This window comes from Bos javanicus, chromosome 2, assembly GCF_032452875.1.
Source record: "Bos javanicus breed banteng chromosome 2, ARS-OSU_banteng_1.0, whole genome shotgun sequence".
Taxonomy (NCBI): domain Eukaryota; kingdom Metazoa; phylum Chordata; class Mammalia; order Artiodactyla; family Bovidae; genus Bos; species Bos javanicus.
Genome location: NC_083869.1, coordinates 89,478,738 through 89,502,122, shown reverse-complemented (window position 1 = coordinate 89,502,122; position 23,385 = coordinate 89,478,738). Strand labels below are relative to the sequence as shown.

The window sequence follows — 23,385 nt, the reverse complement described above, 5'->3', positions numbered from 1 at the left end:
TGACGCTCTCCCCAAGTCAGAGCCAAGTGTGTCCAACAGGAGGGTTACCACCCACACATACAAGCTTCACCTGATGATAGCTTGTTGCAGCAAAGCCGACTGAAAATTTCATGGGAATCACCGCAATGCCTCTTTTCTTCCAGTAGTTCTTCTTATTGAACTCTTCCACTTGCTTTCTTCTGTTGTGAAAGGAAGACGCGTCCAGACATTCGTTCCAACATCTTATCAGGCTCTCAGGGTTGAACGCTTGTTTGTAGATGGTTTTATCAACTGTTCGGTACATGTTTTTCTCCCTAATCTGAAGTGAGTGAGAAATGGAATCATTAGCGGAGAAGGCAATGGCACCCTACTCCAGTACTCTTGCCTGGAGAATCCCATGGACAGAGGCGCCTGGTAGGCTGCAGTCCATGGGGTCACTAGGAGTCAGACACCACTGAGCAACTTCACTTTCACTTTCATGCATTGGAGAAGGAAATGGCAACCCACTCCAGTGTTCTTGCCTGGAGAATCCCAGGGACGGGGGAGCCTGGTGGGCTGCTGTCTCTGGGGTCGCACAGAGTCGGACACGACTGAAGCGACTTAGCAGCAGCAGTTATGATAAGACAGAAAGTGATTGTGAAATAGAGATTTGAAAAGCCTCCCCACTAAAGCACTTCGGTGGGGGGAGAAGACAGGATTTTTGTTTCTCTTTCTTTGAGCTCAGTCTTTGTTTTTATAGAAATAATGAAGCATGATTTCTTTTCTTCAAGGCATCAATCAGGGTTTCTGTCTCCTTAAAGTGGAGAGTAGAGGTAGTGACTGATCTGTGAAGGGCAGTGGGATGAAGGGGCTGGAGGAGGAAGAGTATCCTTTTTTTTCACAGTTCAAAGGGTGGAGAAGAGTTAGTAGACAGTATGTTAAAGCAAGGATTTATTGTCATAACGAAGACTTGTTTTGCTAGAGAGGGAGAACAGTGCACCTACTGACAAATAGCAGATCTTTTCTAAGCCTTCCAATTGCCTTTGGAATGTGTGGTCAAATCTTTAAAAAATGTATTTAAATATGGGTGTGTCATGTCCTGGAAACTTGCAACATCTGACAAAGAAGCAGGGGAGCCCACTGAGATATGCTCAAGGTTTTTCATCATCCCCAATCACTCTAATGATAAAGGAGTTACGATTAATAGCAGTTACACTGGAATACTACCGGTTTATAGAAACAAATATTTTCATGAATGCTAACTCATTTAATTCTTGTGGGAGCTCTGTGAGGTCATATTGTCCTCATTTTGTAGATAAAGAAATGGAGCCACAGTGAAGCTGCCTCTCATTGTTCAAGTGTTCCACTGGCCCAGATGACCTTTCATTCTCTGTGCTATTATTCTTCAAGGCCACCCCAGTGTCATCTTCTCCAGGAAGTTCTGCTCCATACCCCTCCACCAAGCCAGTGTGACGTTTGTCTCCTTTGTATCCACAGAACACTTTATGTGACTTCTCTTGGGATAACCATCATCTCTCTTGTTCAATATTTAGGCATTCCCCTGTGCATAAGAAGTACCCCCAACAATTACAATTCACAGACCTGGTGGTCCTCCCTGTTGAATTTAAAGACAAAGAGGTTCAAAGCCATGGAGAGCCTTGCTGCAGCAGAGGGTCTCTATTGGGGGATACAGGGGATAGAAGTGGAAAAAGTAGGCTGGGATTTGCTTGGAATGCGTGAGGAGTTGGAAAAGTATTATCAACAATTATCTCACTTGTCAGTGGCTGCCTCTCTTTGGTCTGGCATATTGTACATATTATGAACACTTTAGGATCTTGCACAAAATAGTATTTTTGGAGGGCATTCTTTTGAGTATCTCTCAAAAGTTTTCAAGTGCATCAGCAATTCCACTTCTCTAAGTTTATTGTACAGATATACACAACGAGGCAAAGATATAACCTTGGTACATTTGTACCAGTACCAATTAGATAGCAAAAACTGGTTAACAAACTGAATATGTACGAATAGTGCAGTGTCTAAATAAATTTAGATACATAATAGTACTATTTGGTCATGAAAAGGAATGAAGTAGTTCATTCTACTAGCATGGGAAGATGGCCAGGCGTACTGTCAAGTAGAAAAGGTAAGGGGCAGAATTCTGTGTTTATTATAGTCTCATTTTGAAAATAAACATATAAGTGCAGCTATCCATCATATGTTAATGTTTATGTATGTAGAAATACAGATGGGTGGGTAAACAGAGAAAGAGCTAGGACAGTAAACACAGAATTGTTAACAATGGTCACCCTCAACCAATAGGGATGGGGATAAAAAAGAAGGATGTTTACTTTTCACTTTAATAACTTCAGTATGGCTTGAATTTTAAAAAGAGTAATTCCTTTTGTACAAATTAAAACAAGAAAGGAAGAAAATAAATTGTTGCAAAAAGAGGAAGGCCAATATGTGGAGGTGAACTCTTTTAGATAGCCCTTAATTTACCTTGAGTTCTGAGCCAGGTCTAATTTGTGTGGCTCTTCCGGGGTATTTCCTTGGGTAGCTGGTTTCCTACCTCATCTGATTCTTCAATAGCCTTGGTTATGACTTCGATTTCTACCTTACCTTTTCTGGCGGAAGGCCACATTTGGCTGCCACAGCTGTGATGCATGATTCTGTTACCAGGGTTCCTTGGGGGAAGCCAAATCCTCGAAAGGCCGTGTTGGATGGTAAATTTGTCAGGCATGCACGGCCCCGGAACCTGAGGTTGCGGATTTTATATGCATTTTCCAGCTTCAGGATAAGAAATTCTGTTACCTAAAGTAAAAGGAGATATTTACATATTCCGGACAACATTTTTTCCTTGTCTCTAAAAGTTCAGTTACAGTGTTGAACTGCTTGTGGAACGAGGTAAGTATTTGAAGAAACTGCTCCACAAAGACTCATATAGAAATTCTGCATTCTGTTCACAAACCAGGACAGTCCTGGTTTCTGATATACGTACCAGCTCTGAGTCATCCAACGTGCACCCTCCGTTAATGAAGCACTCGATGTCTAGAGCTTTGATTCGCCCGTTGTTCATGAATCCCACCTGTCACCAAATGATGGACATTTTACGATATGTTTGGAATTTACTGCTAAGTTTGCTCCTCCACGGGCAGGACTGAAGACAGGCCACTCCCATTTGCTCTGTGGTGGACTACGTCTGGATAGTCTCTCGTTTTTCAGTGCTTGGCAGACAAAGACCTCCTCTGACCTGAATTTTGCTGAGCCCTTTTCTTTCACCGTGTAATTTTCTGGTTTCACAGTCAGTATGGAATTCTAAAATCCTTGCTTGTCTCCCAGCACTTAATTGCTACCCGCTTCTTCCTTGTTCTTGGAAGATTCTCCTCACTTTTTACTGATTTTCCTTCTAATTTAGTCTTTGGTTTTCCGCCTTGTGGAAAAGTCTCTGGGATTCCAGAGTGTGTCGGAAGGAATAGAAGTGCCTCTTGTTATGAGAAAGCCTTGGAGATTGCGGAATGGACACAGGAGGGACTGCCCTCATCTTACTGAACTGGTGAAGCACTTTGTCACTCTGGAAAGATGGCATGAATATGAGCTGCTGTTACTACCAGGACTCACTGAGTGCACCTCGTATTTTTCTGAAGTTGCCACTCCCTTCCTCCCACCTAGACCATTTTGTTTGCACAGCCCAGAATGAAAAGAAAAATTACCACTTCCTAATGTAGTTCCACCAAGAAAGAATTGGCCGTGGTTCCTTTGCCTTTTTGAAAACAGGGATAAATACATCGATGGAACCATTTACCTATATGGGGCCACTTATATATTCATGCTACAAAGGAAATTTTGGATAACAAATCAGAGAAGTTAGGAAATGGAGCAAAGTGTACAAGTTCAGAATTTATGGTAATTTTGACAAATGCTAGGCTGAAGTTTTCATGAAGGAAGGCTTGCTAAGCAAAGCAGTACCATAAGTGAGGGAGCAGAGGGATTCTGAAACTGTTCAGTATAAACTTTTCAAGGATTTTGGAAGGGCCTATGCACACATAGTCATCTATTATGCTAGTCTATGAATAGTTCTGAATAACCAAGCAAAACTTTGAGGATACATATACATACACATTATAATATTGGAAGCAAAATTATATTTAAAAATAAAACTTTTTTTCAAAAAGTCTGTTTTTTTAAATTATATTTTATATTACTATAATTACCAAAATATTTATAGTCTAGAACCCTCTTAATAAGTACTAGTACTAAAACAGTCTCATAACTATGGTATAATTGAAGCCTGATTTATAATCCAGCCCAAACCAAAGAACTCAACAGCTACCATAACACCAACTCCCACAATCCCAGAGGATGCCTTCACATTGCTCTTGGGCCTAGAGGATAATAAGAGTTGTGAGTATTCATTTATTTTTTATTTGAAGGTGAAAAAAAAGGTTTAATGGCCAACTATGGTCTTTTCCTCTCTAATTATAAAAATTACTAATATCAGTGGAAGAAATAAAATTGTGCTGTGCTATGGAAAGCTGTGGTTTAGTCACAGGGAATAGAATAATTTAGTAATCTAAAGCAACAACAGAATCAGACAGAAAAATCTAGCTATGTGTATGCTGTGTGTGCTGAGTTGCTTCAGTTGTGTCTGACTCTTCGTGGAACTACAGACTATAGCCTGCCAGACTCCTCTGTTCACAGGATTCTCCAGGCAAGAATACTGGAATGGTTTGCCATGCTCTCTTTCAGGGGATCTTCCTGACCCAGCAATTGAACCTGTGTCTCCTATGTCTCCTGCAATGGCAGGTGGGTTCTTTACCACTAGCACCATCTGGGAAGCCCATGTGTATGCCATAAGCAATTCCCAAATAAAGCATGTTTGATATGGGAACAATTACATTAGATCTGTCCTAACAACTCAGCTACAAATTTGAAGTATTGTTGTCAACCAGATCCCAGCAATTATTTATCATAGTGTTTGTGCTATAGTTGCACAAAAATACAAAGGATGTAATTTGAGACAATTTTAAATTATTTCACTAGTTAGTGGATTCTTTTTCCTATTTGAAAAGAGCTTTTTGTGACACTCATAACCATTTGGTGGGAACACTTGTAAAAAATGATTTTGCAGTTAAATTGGTCAAATCATTTCCAAACGTCTGTATTGTGAAATAATATTTTTATCATCAAGAAGCTTTGGTATAACAAATGTCTGAAGTTTTATTTATTTATTTATTTTTTGTCTTTGAGGAATCACTAACATAAATCTTGTTCCTTAAATAGTGTTTTTATCATTATTGGAAACTGTATTTTTTATCATTTAGCTTCTTCATAATTTTATAATAGATTTACTAAAAGCTCCTCACAAAATGTTATGAGTATTCAAATTTTAATATTGTAGATGTTAAGATGATTGTTTTTAGAATTTGGCAAAATAAAAATAATAGGAAAGGGTAAAACCATTCAAATAAAATGAGGTACTTTAGTATTTTCCTCTTTAATACTTACTTTATATTTTCCAAATAATGGGTGTCTTCCCCCAGTTATTAACATATCATCTTCACGATCAAGAACAAGACGGATGGGGTGACCAGTTCTAAAGAAAACAAATTTTAGATTCGTCTTCCATCCCACCCATCCATTCATCCATCTACTCATCTACCATCCACCTACATATTTATCCATTCTCTCATTTAACTATCTACCCTCCCATCTATCCACCCTCCCACTCATAGGTACAAGCATTCATTTAACCATCCACCCATCACTTATATATTCACTGAGTGCATACGGTGTGCTAGGCACTGATATGAATTGATGTATGACCAAATCACTATTACCTCTATGTTCTAGAACTCAGTGTTTGGAGATCTAGCCAAAAAAGATTAACGTCACATGTCAGTTAACTTGTGTTCTTATGCTTCCAATGTGATTCTCACCCAGATCTATTCTTTTTTCATATCCCTGCCACTAGTTACCGGAGAAGGCAATGGCACCCCACTCCAGTACTCTTGCCTGGAAAATCCCATGGACGGAGGAGCCTGGTGGGCTGCAGTCCATGGGGTCGCTAAGAGTTGGACACAACTGATCGACTTAGCAGCAGCAGCCACTAGTTACAAAGGAGAAAGAGTGTGAACAGGTAGATCAAACTTAACAACACAACTGGAAAAACAAGAAGCACACAGCCTAGGAAGTCTGGGTTAGAATCTTCACTTTCAGTCATAAATCCTACTGTGTTGGCTAATTTGGGCTCTTGTGTAGCTAGGAGGTTCAGGCTTTCTGTTTACCTTGGCAGAGGTTCCCAGATTTTGAAGTGCAGAAGAATCATCTGGAGTGCTGGTGGATTCTGCAGCATCTGGGCCTAAGTGCAGATTCCTGGGCCTTACCACTAGGATTCGGGTGGGAGTGGCTCTAGACTCTACATCTTTCTCAGTGATTCTGATGCAGGGGTCTTCAGGTACATGTTGAAAACCCACGATTCTACCAGAATTTCCTTTTTTCTTTAATGGTGAGGACCACCTGGAGCATCAGTGAAATGTAGTTTCCAGTCCATCCCCCGGTCATCCTGATTCACTGGGTCTGGGGTGGGGAGGCAGGACTTTCTATGAACTTGGGAGACTCTTATTATCAATAGGTTGGGAACACTGCTCTGGGAAGTACTTAATGCACAGCAGGTATTGTAACTTAAGGCAATGGTTCTCGTACTTGGATGCACAGTGGAATTACTGGGGAATTTTTAAAATAGACTGATGCCAGGGTCAATGAGGGGTAGCCTAGGTATTGGGATTTAAATGCTCCCTAGATGATTCTAACATACAGTCATGTTTGAGAAGCCTTAAATGCACAAAGCCTGGTGGGAATACAATGAATTAATTATTCCTTGCTGAGTCCTTGGTGGGTGTGAATCGAGTTTCATTATGAAAAAACTGGGGATGCGATTCAGATTCTGCCTTCTCCCCACCTGTCATTGCAAAATGAGGCACATGTCTGAGTGCTTTGGGACCTCTGAATTACATGGAAACTGTCAAGGGAAGCGGGACCTTTGAAATTTGCAGGACAGTTGGGGCTTTGACATAGTAAAACAAGACAAGACAGCCATAAAAATGAACAAGAAATAGAAAAGTCAGCATGTGAACAGCATGAACAGTGCAGGAGCAAGACTTCTGGCTGGGGTTAGACCAGGAGCTCTGTTTGAGGATGTCTTGTGTCCACTGAACATCCATTGAATGAGCGTCCTCCCAGGAGCAGGAGACTTTTCTTTCTCACCCTGCTTTGTCTTCAGCTGGTGGTAGAAAGGAAAAGTGGGGGAGCAGCCTCTCCCTTGGCACTCCACTTGGGCAGGTGACTTGCCCCACACCTAAATGGGTCATCTTCCATGAAGCTCAAGGATGGGGCAGTGTCAGCTCTGGAGGTGTTCAACTAATAGTACCACTTTTCCTTTATAGAGCAAATTAGCCTATTCAAACTTCTAAGTGCATTTGACTTTTCCAATAACTTTAGGAGGGTGGATAAAAGAGACAAGAGGCTGAGGTGCCCAAGGATACTCAGCTGGTGATGACAGCAGCCCAGGTGACCCTCGGGCTGCCGATATGCCCTCAGCTCTGTGCATTTCACGCCCTCCCATGTCCCTAGGTGCACTTACTTGAGAGCACCCACAGCTGCAATAGCCCCGAAGACAGCCGGTCTTCCTATCTTCCCGCCAAAACCTCCACCCACTCGCTTTACATGACAGGTGATCCTGTTGATGGGGATGTTTAAAGTGGAGGACACTGTTTTCTGTAAAAGGTAGGTAATGGGAAAGTTTTACAAGGGTAAAGTGGTAAAGAAGGTTTTTGCTTCCTAAAACACAACAGCAAAATTCATCCACCCCTACTGTTAGTAAAAACAAAGAAATAAACAGCTGAGACAGTCTGAATCTTTCAGCGTTCTACTGAGTTCATTAATGTTGCTAATCTCCATAAAACAAACTTTCCAGCAGAAAAGTGGTCTTTTCCAAAAGGGAAACTGTCAGAGTCCTGGATTCCTGTCAAAACCTGGATCCTAGCCAAATGCTTACACCTAAAGTCCCAGTAAGGTGAAAACCTGCAAACTCCTGACAATTTATTAAACAGGAAGAAATGTTTGCAACTAAAACCCGGAACACTTTATGACTGGGGAAATGATACTGTGTTATGAAGTGCTGTGTTTACTCCAAAGGTTGCCTGTAGTGATTATTTTAGGGAAAAATCAAGTACAGAAATAATTGTGTCATCCAATCACTGTCACATTTAAGCATGAAGCCAGTGAATGTTCACTTTAAATTGAAAATGGTTGTGGCTGTTCTTTCATTTACTTGACAAGACCGGAAAACATAAAAAATGGTTCCAGGGTCTTAGTTGCTCTGCTGATGTGTAATACTTAGATTCTAAGATTCTGCAGGTAAAATGGCAGCCGTTGTGAGGCTGTGGAGGCTGAAGGCCATGAGGGAACTGGGAAGTTGGGGAGGAGGTGGGGCAGATCCTGGACCTCACCTGCACATGGGCTGGATCCTGTGTTGACACATAAATGTCCAGTTCTTTGTCCTCTGTCTTTGGAATAACAAGCACTCTCTGTGTTTCCATGTAAAAATGCTCCTGTCCTCCGACATGGACCTCTCCTGTTAAGGGCAAGTAAAGGAAAGTGCCTGAAGGTGTGTTCTGGTTGGGGAGTTCAAAAGCAAGTGAGACATGGACTGGCTGGCTGGATTTGTCCTGATTGAGAAACTGATGGATCAGGTGTTTTGTCCTGTGACAACTGAGGTCATCTGTTTCAGAGACTGTGGTTCTGGATAAGAAGTTGAAAATCTCTGCTTTTGTTCTTCATTCTGTCCTTGACTAATCAAAGTCTTAGGAATTTTTTATTTATTCTATTGCTCCCTACCTGCCCCCCCTCCCCAACCCCAAGCAACACATGCACAATTTGAAAGGAAGCGAGAGAGGAGAACTTTGGTAAAATGCCACGACTTTAGGGGGTGGTCTTTCTGAAAGGAAATCACATGCTCTCCAGTCTGTTTCAGAAGAGAATTGCACAAATATTCTAGGAAACAATCCTGAGTCACTCACCTTCAACAATTTGATCAACTTTTTCAAATGCCTCCTCGATGTTTCCTTGTTCAAGTTTTTTTTCAGGGCACAGGAATGAGTTGTGTTTTATGGCATCCTGAGTGACAGGAAGAAAAAAAAAGCTAATTCTTTTTGTCGTTTTCTTCCACTGGCAAATTTTTCTTACTCAAAAGCCGGCAAACTCCGACAATCGCCATCTGCTAGGACACGTGAAAGGAGTCAGGCCAGCAAGGGAGTGTGTCCTTGAGTAGCAGACTCCCCGCAGAGCCGAGATGCCATAGAAAATGCCTTCTCAGTTGCAGAGAAAACCAGCAAGGGTTAGAGAGACATTATGAGTTGAGATCTGGGGATACTATGATGGTCCAGGATAATAACTACTCATTTCTCCATTTCAATGTGGATGTCCAGGGCACAGGTGATAGATCCAAATGCAGTAAGAGTGAGGCTCAGGGCCCTCCCCTTTTCCCCACTTCATGAATAAAAATACTTGTGTCAGACTTCATGTTGAAGGGGAGGACTCAAGTCCTAATGCACCTCTGGGGCAAGAAAACCCAACAGAGATATGGTAGGCAGTTTGTTCATTTCTTTGTGTATTTGGCATATCTCATAAGGGCTTCCTAGCCCTTTATGCTAGGGTTTTTTTTGGCAACAATATTATGAACTGACTGACACATGAATACTGGAAGCCATCCTGTCCTGCTGTTCTGTGGGTTGATCTATGGCAGTTGATTCTTGCTTAACCTTTATTTCCTTTTTTAAAAAAATTTAATTTACTTTATTCAACGTAAGCACAAATATGTCTATTTGTCAAGAGTATAGTGTTGAAGATCAACCCCCCACTAAAGAAACAAAATGCAAAGCAACTTCTCCCCCCTCCAGAAAACAGTTTTCCTCAAATTACTCACTAATTTAATAACAATTTTCCAAATGTTAAGAAATCTAGGATTATTACCCTGTAATGATAACACCTAATAACCTTTAGATACAGGTGTTTTCCATATTTCACAAGGACACCTGACTCTTGTGTTCTTACTCCCTAATGATCTCAAGTCCGTGGCCTTTTTTGTTAATGACAATGTGAATAGTGAAAGCAGCTAATATTTATTGAGTGCATGCTTTGTGTCAAACACTGTACAATAGACAGTGTATTTACATGTATTCTCACATGAATACTATTATTCTCTCCACTTTCCAGATGAAGAAGCTGGGCTTAAGGAGGTTAAAATAACTTTCCCAAAGTCATGCTTCAAATAAGTGATGGAGGCAGTTTTCAAGCCTGGCTGTTTTCAGAAACATCTTGCCTAATAATAAATGCTTGATTTCTCAAAGCAGTAGAAAATGAAGAATATAGCTGAAGTTTTCACTTTTTTGCTATACCAAGATCTCAGTATGTCAATCTAGTATGTGTGGAAGTATGTTTATTGTCATCTGTAAATATGTCCTAAGTTAGTATAATCTTATTATAATATATGCTATGTTTATATATAATATATGCTATAACTAGGTGCTAGCCACTGTTCTACATGCTTTCTGAATATTAACTCATTTAGTCTTACAACCTGATGAGGCAGGTTTTATTACTGTTCTCTTCTTTTTACAAAGGAGGAAACTATGGCATAGATATGTTAAGAAACTTGTCCAAGGTCACATAGCTAAGAAGTGGTGCAGCCAAGATTCAAGCCTGGCAGTTTGAATCACAGTTCTAGAACCAGTGTTTTCAGACAGAACTCTATATTGCTTCTTATATATATAGTCATGTGAATGAATGAATGGATGAATGAGCATTGGTATATATGACTGTTCTTTTACCTACTTTTCTTCACAGAAGAACTCTTTTTACTGATGGTGGAGAGTCCTATTCTGAGGGAACCCTAGATCTCTAAGCGTTCTGAGCTCCAGGATATTTCATGAGGATATCCTTTGGGTGCCATTTCCCCTCTTGAGGAAATGGGATTGGAATTGATATTTCAAAAACCCTTGTTAGGATCCTAGTACAACTCTAGAAAGGGGTGTGAGCCAAGAACAATGGCCTGAACTTCTTGCAAACTTGACAAAATGGGAATTTGGAATAGAGTTGATTTAATTTAGAAAGAACTAGAAACATGACCTTTTTAACACTCTGAATATTGAGCAAGTTGTACCTTTTAGGGACATTTTAAAAATGTTCAAATGGTTCACTAGGGCCTTTGAAAAAATTTTATTTCTTTCACAAGCAAAAATTAAGTACTCTTTTTTTTCTATTTAATTGATATGAACTTATCTTTCATTGAATTAGAGCACACAAATGCCATAAATCTACATCTGATTTTTCGAATCTAAATTCATTATTTTTTGCTGGAAGTTGCATTTGTTTTCCATCATCTAGAACCAGAAGCGAGAATGGAAACTTATATGGAATTCTATCATGAAGGTCCCACTGCTTTGGGGCTCCGTTTTGAAAAGATTATTACTCCCAATATCCATTCCCACCACTTTCCTCAAGTAATAGAACCCCCAGTTTCTAGTGAATACCTGGCCACCTAGAATAAAATGTATGTTTCCCAGACCCCCTTTCTAGGAGTGTTGGTGTGGTACATGACTAGGTTCTAACCAAGGAGATGTAGAAAGATTATGTGCAGCTTCTGGAAAGGGTCTTTAAGGGGAGGGGATATTCTCTTCATCATTGCCGCATTCTCTCTGCTGACAGAAGTGTGGACTCAAAGGTCAGTGTTCAGTAACTGTTGTGGACCGAAGTGTGATCTAGAGAATGGAAACCACGCAGGACAGAGTGACTATTAATAGATATAAGGAGCCCAGACCCTGACACTTAGAGTCACATGTAAGTTTGAAACTGACCATTTCTAGACTTTTTTGAATGTGCAGGACAAAGAAACTTCTATTTTTTTCCTGTTTCTTGGAACCAAAACTAATTTTAATTCATGCAAGTAATGCCTTCCAGAAAAGTTGATTTTTCCAGAGTAAACCAGTGATGAAAAAGTAGTAGAACCCTGAATAAGTCTCGCATTAAGAAGTTTACAAGGGACTTCTGATTCTACAACCTTATAGGAGAGCCCAGGCACTCTGCTTACCTCGATGGTGAAGATTATGGGCTCCAGCTCTTCATAAGTTATCTTTATCTTTTCAATAGCACTTTTTGCCTGTACATCTGTTTCTGCAACCACAGCACAGATGATCTGGCCCACGCAGAGTACCTGCAAAAAGTATAGGCATGAAGCCGGGGGGAAATTCTGGGTAAAAGTACTATCAGTCCAAACTTACCAGTGGCTGGTGCCTTAGTTACCATTATTGGCCAAGAGTAACCAGACTGGAGTCACATCATGTGCTTGGCTAAAAAAAAATTCTTTAAACTTTTAATTTAAAAGTTAATTTAAATCATACATATGGTTTCATTAGCCATTTTACTCAATTGAATGTAAGCCTCAGAGTGGATGTGAATTTGGCTGGGACCGGAATTTGCTATGTCCTCTGTTGAGGGTGATTCATTCATGTGGGATGCTTTCATGGAGTCATTTTAAAGATAAGGGGAGTATATTTTGAACACTATGATTCCTGTGCCTCCCTCTACAGTCCCCAAACTGAAGCACTGACCCCCAGTGGGACTGTATTTGTAGATAAGGCCTTCAAAGAGGTAATGAAGGTGAAATGAGGTCCTAAGGTTGGAACTCTAATTCAGTGTGACTGGTGTCCTTATAAGAAGACGTAGGGGGAGAAAAGGGAATTCCCTCATGGTCCAGTGATTAGGACTTCACGCTTCCACTGCAGGGTCACGGGTTCCATCCCTGGTAGGGAAACTAAAATCCTGGATGCCATGAGGCGTGGCCAAAAAAAAAGAGGTAGAAACACCAGGGAGGCTTATACACAGAGAAGAGGCCGTCTCCTATGAGGACACAGGAGAAGGGAGCCATCTTCAAACCGGCAAGAGTGACCTCAGGATAAACCTGCCAACACCTTGATCTTAGACTTCTAGCCTCTAGTAATTGTGAGAAAATACATTTTTGCTTTATAAGCTACCCATTATGTGGTATTTTGTTTTGGCAGCCTGAGAAGATAACATAGCTCCTAAGCAATAGCCAACTTCCTCATCTGGAGTTCAACCGAAAGAACAGTGGTTTATTTCATGGCTGGAGGAGAAACAGCCTGAAATGTGACAATAGTAGCTAACATCTACTGAGAGCCTTCACATGCCAAGCAATGCTGTAAACACTTCACATGTATCAGCTCATTTAAATTGCATAACAACACAATGAGTTGGGTTCCTCTGATTATTCCCATTTTACAGGTGATGATATTTTACAGGTTTCAAGACACCATTTCACAGGTGATGATACAGAGTGGCAGAGTGAGACCATGAACCAAGATAGTTTGGCTCCAAAAGCAAGTGCCCAGTGAATGATGGTAGAATTGAATTAAAGGTCAGGAATGATATGAGCAACTTTATTAAAAATGGAATATATGAAGGTCAGTGGGAGGTGGTAGGGAGAGGGTTGGTCCAGGAAGGAAGAGAGTTCAATGTAAATAATGGAGAGTGGCTGTATATTGTATTCTCCTTTCTAGATTTTTTTCAAGGATTTTCCATCCTGATACATGCCAGTTCTTGCATTTATTCTTCAAATAAGAGTAAACTGACTCAACAGTACACAGTGGGAAAATGAGTATTTGTTGTTTTTCTGTAATAAATTTCCTTTTTGCAATGTTATTTCCTGATTCCAGAAGAGTAGGTCTATAAAGGCACTGAAAAGTGAAAGCGTGTCTGCTCAGTCGTGTCTGACTCTTTGTGACCAGGTCTATAGCCTGTAAGGCTCCTCTGTCCATGGGATTTTCTAGGCAAGAATACTGGAGTAGGTAGTCATTCCCTTCTCCAGGGGATCTTCCCAATCCAGGAACAGAACCCAGGTCTCCCTCATTGCAGGCAGATTCTTTACCCTTTGAGCCACCAGGGAAGCCCCACACAGAAGCATTAGAAGAGAGAGAGAGAAGCATTAGAGAGAAGCTGGAAGAACTGGCTTTCTGGCCCCTAGTGGCAGAGAGGGCTGGGAGGGCATGGAAAGCTGCCTGGAGGTGGTACCTTGGTGATCATCTGCGCCAAGTCACATGAGACAGCACGCTCTGTACCTCACCTCATCTACGGCCAACAGTTTGTCATCTTCGGTGCCATTGGTGCCTGGAATGTCCTTCGCTGTTATCACATCAACCACCCCAGGTATTTCAAGGGCCTCGGACAAATCAATTGATCTGAAAAAAGAGATATATTTGAGAAGTAGAAATCAGCAAGCTTTGAGGGAGGGAGGGATAGACCATGGATGAAAGTCAAAATATATGACAACTGGACTATAGGCCCTGACCAATCAGAGCTGAGCTGCCAGAGAGCAGGGTCCAGGAGCCTCCCTGGTGGGCCAGGGATAACATTGTAGTTGCTGGAAGGGGAGAGGAGGGGAGTGGCCATCGTGTCTGTGGCAAGGGGCATCCTAAGGAAGTTTAGGACAGTGGCCATTTACCATTCAGCAATAACCTAGTTCAGGGTTTTATCACCAGCTGCATATTAGCCCTACTCAGAGTTACTCCTCTGAGCCATGCCTGAGGCTGCAGCAGGGAGATGAAAGCAAGAGCCCATAATTGTGAGTTTTTTTCTGCCTTTCACGATGATCATTTCTAGTGACATTCCTTTCCTCGTCTTAGGGCTGGTGACCTTTTAAACATTCTTTCCATTAGGTTCTTTGGGTTTATGACATTTCCAAAGAACGGTCACATTGCTTCAGGGAATCCCCAAGTGTGCTTTAGAAAGAGTTTTTGGAAAGCTTTTCGTTTACTTACATGATTTTTGCATAGGCTCTGGTACTGGTCACTAAAGCCATGCAGAGTTCTTTATCCACCATGGGGATGTCATCACAAAACTCGGCCTCCCCGGTGGCGTGTTTGAGACCCGATAGGTGCATGACAGGGCGTCCGACTGGATCTTGGAGGGGCTGGTGAGAATCCACACTCTACAGAGAAAGACAAGAGCTTCCCTGGGAAACTTCCATCTTCAGAAGTGGCCTGGCCAATTGCCAACACTCCTGATTCAGGGTTGAGAAATCAGATGGTCACTCTCAGTCAACAAACACTGGAGTGGGTCAGATGAGCATGAGAGTTTAATGATGTAACTTGATTGGGGAGCTGTCATTTCAGCTCTGTGGCTATGCTTTAGATGGGGCCAATGTTTTAGCAAAATTGTGAAGTCAGTGAAGGGACACTCTGGCTTCTCCTTTTGGCGTCTTCTTTTCCCGAGTGGTGGCCCATATCCCTGACTTCTGGAATTCAGAGGTCTCCCTGTCCTGCTTTCTTACCTTTTTAAGGAGCAGCCTGTTTACACATAAAGCCATCATGATGATGAGGCTTGGAGTGATATAATTCCTGAGAGCGGGGCACCAAAATCTAAGCCAAAACCTGCTTATTGACAGGAGCAGGGCCTCTGGTGGGGGGGCTGGGGGGGCCAATGGCAATGGAGCCCATCCAGATCTGGTCTAAGCTGCCTTCTCTGCCCTTGCGAGTGGCAACAAAATATCTCTGGGAGTGCAGTAAGTGGAGGAAGTGTTTATTCTGGAACTCTTCTACCAGAAGATGTGTGTGGAGTGAGTATGGAGATTGGGTGGTGGGAGGGCTTGTGCTCCAGTGGAAAATTATAGATACTTTCTCCATTGTTCTTGGAGAGAAGGGATTCAGTTGCTTGCAGGCTCTCATTTTGCTGACTGGAGGTTAAGCATTTGCAATCAGGGGCTGGAGACTGACCCTTGCTACTCTCCTGCTCTGTCCTTCCCCGCTTCCCCCATGCCCAGCCAAGCTACTCTTCAAACATTTGCCCAAAGAATGGCAGTTGGAAGAGACTCTCAGTTATTAGTTGGATGGTCAAGCTGCTTCAGATGACTTTGGCCTGAGGGCATCCAGCTTCAGTAGCTCGGGTCTGATCTTAGATCCAGGCTCTTCCTGCATAGGCCTGAAACAAAGGGCCAATGTCCTGGCAAAACTCAGAAAGTCAGAAGGGAAATGTGCAACTCGGAAGTGCTTGCTTGTTCACACAGCTATCACTGTCTCTTAGTTTCTCGGTTTCCATTAGATTAAACTCACTGACCTGGTACCTTTGGACTCCCTGGGGAACCGTGCCCGGGAAGTCTTCTAGAGCGCTCAGGAATCGGTCTGAAATTTCAGGATAATGGCGGCTGTTCTGAGAGATGATTCAAAACAATAAAGATAAGCTGATTAGTCTATGATTCAACTGGGCTTTGATTTCTGTGAAAAGGATTTGGCCAAGGTCACCGAGAAACCATGAGTTCAGTTAGCAGGGATGATGCAAATTCACAACGCCTCCCAGACTCTCGCTTTGGCAAATGCTCCTTGCCCTCCCTCCCTTTGCACACTAGGAGGACCTGGACAGACTGGTTGAATCTGATCCTGGAGCCAAGCTAGCCCAAGGAGGGAGAGGCCCTCTGGCAGCAAGCTGGGCAGAGGCAGCAGGAGAATCAAGAAAACTAGGGGCTGGGGGAGCCATTCTAGAATGAGCTGGGGTGGTTCACTGCCCACAGAAGAACTCAAATTTAATTATTTTCCTCAGCTTTTCTGGGAGAGCAGTAAGACTGGGAAGGCTCTTTGGGTGTCACTGAAACATATCTAGTGTCTTGATTCAGAAATTCAAGGGTGGCAAGAGTTATTCAAGTAAATGTGGTTTGTGAGGGTCTTCGTCGTTCTTTCTTTCATTCCCCAACCAGGGATTGAACCCGTGTGCCCTGCAGAGGAAGTGTGGAGTCTTAACCATTGGATCACCAGGTGATCACTGGATCACCAGTGAGAGTCTTCATCTGAATGAATAAAACCCAGACAGTTTAGGAACACGGGGCTGTTGGGGTGGGGTGTGGTTGGGGAACACGGGTGCAAGGTAGGGTGAGAGTTCTAGTCATAGTCTGGGGAAGAAAGATGGATTGAGCGGGGAAGAGAGAGAAAGAGAGAAAAAATGTTCTGTTTTGGTAACTTATTCCCGAAGTTCATAATCAGAAATTCTGAGAAGAAGCTACTTATATATTAGCATACAGGTGGTGCTCATGGTAAAGAACCCACCTGCCAACAGAGGAGACAAAAGAAACAGGGGTTCAGTCCCTGGATCAGGAAGATCCCTTGAAGGAGGGCACGGCAACCCACTCCGGTATTCCTGATATGGACAGAGGAGCCTAGGGGACTACTGTCCGTGGGGTTGCAAAGAGTCGGATGTGACTGAGGCAACTTAGCATGCACTCATAAATGTTTTGATTTTTTGAAAAATAAAATTTTATTTAACATTTCATATTGAATATAAAATTCCAAAATAGGCAAAACTAATCTACAGTGTCATTAAGCAGATCAGGGTTGCCTGGGGGCAGGGATGAGAGTGTTGAGAGCAGAGGGGCAAAAGGGCACTTTTGGGGATGATGGAAATACTTTTGTTTGAAGTGGTGGTTGCACTGGTTTACACATTTGCCGAAACCCTCTGAGTTTAAATAATAGGTGCATTTTGTTCTATGTAATTATACTTCAACAGAGTTGATTTTAAAAGAAAAACAATTGCACACGGAAGCAGGGGTCCCATCATGTTTCCCTGCTCAGGGCACTTGGTAAGCATCTGTGCACCAAAGACAGTCTGGCATCCTGAGCCTCACCCCACAGTAACCCTGAAGGGCTGAACCCAGGAAGAAGGAAAAGCTGGAACTGATAGTTTGCAAAAGGAGCGAGGAAGGTGGGAGCTTATGCTGCCAGGAGCCCATAAAAGCCAGAGCACTTACAGGCACAGGGAACGGCTTTATGAGCTTCTTCAGTTCCTGCAGAACTTGTAGGTAGAACTTGAAGAAGAAGCTGACTACCAGAGTCCTCTTGAATTCCACCCTCCCACCTGGAGCCCAGCCTGGGAGGGAGACTTCGTCCAGGAGCCGCCTGCAAGCTTCATCCAGCATCAGCTCATCCCACTGCCTGGGAGGGTTGGGGGCAGGAAGGAACCAGTGAGAAAAGGCAGTCTCCATGACCAGAGGTCTCTGTGACTAGGGGCCTGTGCTAGATGGTTCAAAGACCCCCAGGGTCTCACTTTAGGAGTTGGATGGAAACTTAGAAATCACTTAAATAAGCTGTTCAGGGAAACCGAGGCCTGGGAGGCTGCACTAAGTAGCCTGGACATGCTAGAACCCAGGCATTAAATAAAGAGACCACCATGGCCAATCCCATGGTGAACTGAACAGGACTCAGACTTGGACACTGCCTTTGCTGAGAAGGAAACAGAGTGCCCCTGAGCAGCGGGAGCGATGGGGAGCGCTTGGAAGCTGCCTGGTGTGGGTTTGCCAGAGCATTGATGTGCATAGGAGCACCGGAGCTGAACACTTTCCTGGGCCATTTTCATTGTACACCTCACCCAAAGGGTGGTGCCTTATTAATCAAAGTCAAATGAGGTTAGAGTCATTTAGCAAAATTACAGAAAGAACAAGCAACGATTCTACATATAAGAGTTTCCATCTTTCCACTTTTTTTTAAATGTCAAGCTTCACCATCAGGGTACAGGGTGTGTTGCTTACCTCCCTAGGAGCTGCTGGCAGGACTTATGTGCACTGACTGTGGCAGCCCCGACCCCTCCATAGGTGATGCTCAGGTCCTCGATGATGTCTGTGCCCTCTTTGAAGAGGACTCGCATGCCGGCATTCACGTCGGGCAAGGCGTTTTGCTGGCACTGAGCCTGTCGGAAGGCTGACACAAATTCCCACTGTGGAGACAAAGACCATTTGGAGTTATTTGATATGTCAGAACTAAGAGAGAGCTTTCTGCTTCTTGGTGCCACTAATTAATCACTTAGACTCAATCAAAAGGGACGAAAAGGACACTTGGGACAATTTGGCTGCCTCTTTGTTCAAAGCGATGTCCTCCCAAAGGTCCATCTCCAACACCCCATACTCTCAGTTAACAGGGTCACTGTGCACTTTCCCGCTGGGGCCGGGATGTCCCTGCAAGGGATCCCTGTGTCATTTCCCCATGCTCTTATTTCCAGGTGCCATTTAGGCTAGTCCCCAGACCCTTTGTCCCCCATGAGGATGGAGGATCCCTCCAACACAGGTGTTTGGAAGGTGATTTGCTTAAAGTGTGAAAGAGATCCACTGGATTTCTTGCTTTGTAGATACTATCCCTTTTTCATTCTGTAAAGTTCATAAAGGTGCTGAATAGAACTTTCCAACAGTGGACTAGGGAATTTTCTAGCAGGGACAAGAGGCAGAAGGGTGATGGCTCCCCCCATGATCCTTGGCATCAGGACCACTGGTGCGGTGACTAAGTTAACAGAGATGGCCGCTGCCTTGCATGTGTTTCCATGTTTTTGGCCACCGGGGGCACTGTGTTTGGGTCGGCCTGTTTTTCTGTCTGGGTCTCTTACACTGATCCACACTGGACTGGGAACACACTTCAGAGTTTCCATTCCCAAGGAAAAAATAAATGAAGACCATACTTGGCTGAAAGCATGACTTAATATGAGACTTCCTGCGTGACCCTGCTGGCTTTGGATCTCTCTGTGTATCTGTTGTGTTGCCCCTCTTGGAAGACTGGTCTCTCAGATTCAGGTACACTTCGGGAGAGAAGCACCAGGAATACGGAGTGAGGACAGAGGGTCCCCTCTGTAGCCAGCTGCGTGGCCATGTCTCCCCCAGAGATCATGTGTTAGGCGCTCCTGGTCTTCTGAACTGTTGGGGGTCAGCTCGAGTGGGCAGTCGGGAGGCCTAGCCCCAGCCTCTATCTCCTTGTGGGTCAGGCAGAGAAGCTCATTCCATAGCCAAAGAACTTTAATTTCCGCCTCCCAGATCTTGGACACGAGCGGGTGTGTGAGCATGACCGCAGGTTGGGCAGGCCCCACCCCACAGCTGAAACAACAACCCCAGCTCGATGCCTCCCAGAGCTGCTGGCCCGAGGGCGGCTGCGGGCCTTGGTGCCACGCCAGGCCACGAAGGACAGGAAACAGGTTTTCGGGGCAGACTTATTTTCCTTCCATCTGTTTTGAAACATCTAAAGATGACTGAACTCAGTTATAGAAAGAGAAAAACAACTCTCAAGTCTTACCTTTTGAGAGTGAGGAATATACACAGACTCCAAAATTTCTTCCGGCTTCAGGTCTGCACTTGCCAACCCAGCAAGAAAATGTTCACTTAGAGGAATCCGCCGTGTGCCTTCTGTTGAAGAAAATGACATTTCTGCACAGTTGCAACAAGGAATGCGAGATTAATCTATACTCTTAAATGTCAGCAGTGGAGAAGAAAAGGTCACCTTCCTTGCATGGAGCAGAGTGGGGGTCTGAGTGTGGTGGACCAGCCCCCAACCCGTCCTCCTCACAGGGAAGGGTGGTGGCAGCTTCGTGACATTTACTTGTTTGTTTGGTTGCTCCGTGGATCTTGTGGGATCTTAGTTCCCTGACCAGGGCTTAAACCCAGACCCCAGCACTGGAAGTACCAAGTCCTAACCCATGGACTGCTAGGGAATCCCTAGGACATGTACTCTTGTTAGCACACATGCTGTGTGAACTGGGCCTCTTCCTGTCCCCAAGGCCTACCAGACCTGTTTTCATCTTTCAGCAGAGACTGTTGAACTAAATCTAACTTGTTCAATACTATGATCAATGTTAGGGCATAGCTTAAGCTAAGGTTTGTTTCCACTATTAACAGAGCTCAGATTATTGGATTTGCTTTTTGTTCTTGCTGCTGCCGTTGGCTTCTAAACTGGATTATTGTTATTTAGTTGCCGAGCCATGTCCAACTCTTCTGCAACCCTGTGGACTGTAGCCCGGGCTTCCCTGGTAGCTCAGCTGGCAAAGAATCTGCCTGCAATGGGGGAGACCTGGGTTTGATCCCCGGGGTGGGAAGATCCCTTGGAGGAGGCCATGGCAATCCACTCCAATATTCTTGTCTGGAGAAACCCCATGGATAGAGGAGCCTTGCGGGCTACAGCCCATGGGGTCACAAGGAGTTGGACACGACTCAGCGATTAAGCACAGTGCAGGACTGTAAGCCTGACAGGCTCCTCTGTCCATAGGATTTTCCAGGCAAGGATACTGGAGTGAGTTGCCATTTCCTCCTTCAGGGTATCTTCCCAACCCAGGGATGGAACCCAAGTCTTCTGCATTGGCAGGCGGATTCTTTACCACTGGACTCCCGGGAAGCTCTCTAAGCTGGATACCCATATCTTTAAAGCAATGTGAACAATTTACAAAACCTCCTTTCAGCCCCATTGTCACTACATGGTGGCAATAGTTAGAGCAGTCCCCTCTGGCTTTAAAAGTGGCTGTGGCTCCACGGGAAATGTGTAAGGAGACTGCAGCCCAGCAAATCTAACGTGCGTTCAGGTCCAGGAACAGCAGTGAGATGCTGATTGGAAGGTAGGTGTGGCCGAGACAGAGGAAGGTGGACCCCAGAGGGGCTCTTGTGTACCTGGGCCTCCCTCTTGGGGTGCCAGCTAGCTACTGGCCTCATTGGAGCTGGGCTGAGTGCAGACTGGAGGTAGCTTTGGCAGAGCTGGGAAAACAGAGACCTTGAGCCAAAGGTGACGACCAACATCCCAGCAGAGGAACACATCTAGCACCGCTAGTCCTGAAGTAGAAGGCCCTGTGTTGGGACCAGGCCGTCTTTGCTCTCCTGACGCCCCAGAGCCTTGGCATCCTCTCCCTTAGTCTTCAGGGTTCAAGATGGGGTGATTCTGGACTACAGGCCTGGCGGACCCAGCAAAACAGCTGTCAGGGTCCTTCGGGGCTGAAGGATTTCCTCTCCTGGGCCCCACACAAAGCTGAATAGGAGTGTGAGGGCTTTTCCTTTGCCAGCAGGTCCCTCCCAACACTTCTCAGTTCCCACCCATCAGGGACCAGACTGTGTCAGCCAGCAATCCCCTGGGGAGGCTTATGATGCTGGTGAGATAATTCCTGGTTGGCCACACCCTGGAGTTCACATGGGGCAGTGTGACTGCTCCCTTGCACTCCAGTTTCCCGGGTCCAACTCAGCCCATTTGAGGGTATTTGATGGGGTGTGGGGGAGGGAGGGGGGGGAGAGATGGAAAGTGGGGAGTTAGAAGACCTGGGGAGGTGGCTGCTGGTGAAGAGGCGAGCACTCCTGTTGGGAAATCAAGGCAGACTGGATTCCCATCCCTCACCCCTTACTGCAAGCGACCTCAGTCGGGGGCGGGCGGCGGGGGTTGGACAAATTAGATGTGTTGTGTAAAGTATCCAGCAGAGCCTGGCACAGTCAGTGCGCACTGGATGGGAGTGTCAGCCTCTTTGGAGCAGCCAGAGCCAATGTGAGGGCTGAGCATCTCAGGGAGACAAGGGTGGAATACCCTGGAGCAGCCCTCAAGGACCGCCCTTCTTAGCCAGCATGGAAAATGTTGCTAGCCTTCCTCCTGCCCCCAGGGGCCCTACAGTGTCCCCAGCGTGTCCTCACTAGACTTGTGACTTCTTACACGGCAACTGGAGAGGGGACATGAGGAGGAGGAGGAAGTGGTCCTCTGGTCACAGAGAGGCTTCTAGTCAGCCTCTAGACAGCCCTGGCTGCCGCGGGCTGGCTGAGCTGTGGTTGGGGCTGGGTGTCGTGTGTATGTGGCAGGTGGTACAGAAGGTGCCATCCCCTGCTTGAGAAGACTTCAGCCAGAATCCTGAGCTCCCCATGGTGGACTGAGAGCAAGAGACATGGGCTCTGACATAGCACCTCCTAAAACAGAGACAGAAACACTGCAGGTGCTGTTCAAAGGGCTCTGGGTAGCTTACCTTCTGATGTCAGATTGAGGGTAGCGTTGCCCACAGCCAGAATTGGGTTCAGATCTGAGTAGCTATGTCGGCTTATAATATGACCCCCTAAAGACTAAGGAGAGAGAGTTATAGCCTTGGTCATTAGATCCCTCAAATTTGAGCCCCCCGCCCTTCCCGGCACCTGCTCACGGTCCTCCCTGGCAGGTGACAGGGTCTAGAGGAGTCTTGGCCTCCTCTGCAGATGAGACTCAGTTCAGATGCTGTGAGAGGTCCCCACCCACCCACAGCTTTGGATCGAGTGAGGAATGGATGGTGATGAGCACCGAATAGCATGTGGTGTGTTTCACCTGATGTCTCACTCCTTCATGCATATTTACTCACTCAGTCCTCACAACAGCTCAGTGAGATGAGGCCACTGTCCCCCTATAAGAGATGAAGACACAGGGGCACAGAGGAACTTGATTAAGATCTCCCAGTGAGGAAGGGGCAGGACGGGGATGCAAAGCCAAGCACTGAGGTGCAGCGGCCAATTCTGAGCCACCCCTACTCAGGTGGCACAGATGGCCACGGTGCTGGCTACAAAAGTAGCCATGATGCTGCCTT

At 44.7% G+C, this 23,385-nt stretch overlaps 2 protein-coding genes across 2 annotated transcripts in view; both read right to left on the bottom strand.

Moving 5' to 3' along the window:
• Positions 1–18,266, bottom strand: part of LOC133227000 (aldehyde oxidase 2) — a 46,625-nt gene extending 28,359 nt beyond the window's left edge. The window contains exons 1-12 of the mRNA XM_061381212.1: positions 17,819–18,266; positions 16,141–16,233; positions 14,847–15,016; positions 14,153–14,267; positions 12,104–12,226; positions 9,036–9,132; positions 8,466–8,590; positions 7,598–7,731; positions 5,464–5,551; positions 2,957–3,043; positions 2,578–2,769; positions 71–298 (exon numbers count right to left, since the gene is read on the bottom strand). Of these exons, the coding sequence (XP_061237196.1) occupies positions 71–298; positions 2,578–2,769; positions 2,957–3,043; positions 5,464–5,551; positions 7,598–7,731; positions 8,466–8,590; positions 9,036–9,132; positions 12,104–12,226; positions 14,153–14,267; positions 14,847–15,016; positions 16,141–16,233; positions 17,819–18,052 (1,686 nt within the window). The 5' untranslated portion in view covers positions 18,053–18,266. The remainder of the gene's footprint in view (positions 1–70; positions 299–2,577; positions 2,770–2,956; positions 3,044–5,463; positions 5,552–7,597; positions 7,732–8,465; positions 8,591–9,035; positions 9,133–12,103; positions 12,227–14,152; positions 14,268–14,846; positions 15,017–16,140; positions 16,234–17,818) is intronic.
• Positions 18,267–18,268: 2 nt separating this feature from the next.
• On the bottom strand, positions 18,269–20,505 carry LOC133227013 (aldehyde oxidase 2-like). Its single transcript, XM_061381252.1, has 2 exons — positions 20,118–20,505; positions 18,269–18,780 (listed from the first exon to the last, which is right to left on the bottom strand). Exons 1-2 carry the CDS (start codon positions 20,244–20,246, stop codon positions 18,592–18,594), a joined length of 318 nt encoding a protein of 105 aa, XP_061237236.1. The 5' UTR covers positions 20,247–20,505; the 3' UTR covers positions 18,269–18,591.
• Positions 20,506–23,385: the final 2,880 nt, after the last annotated feature.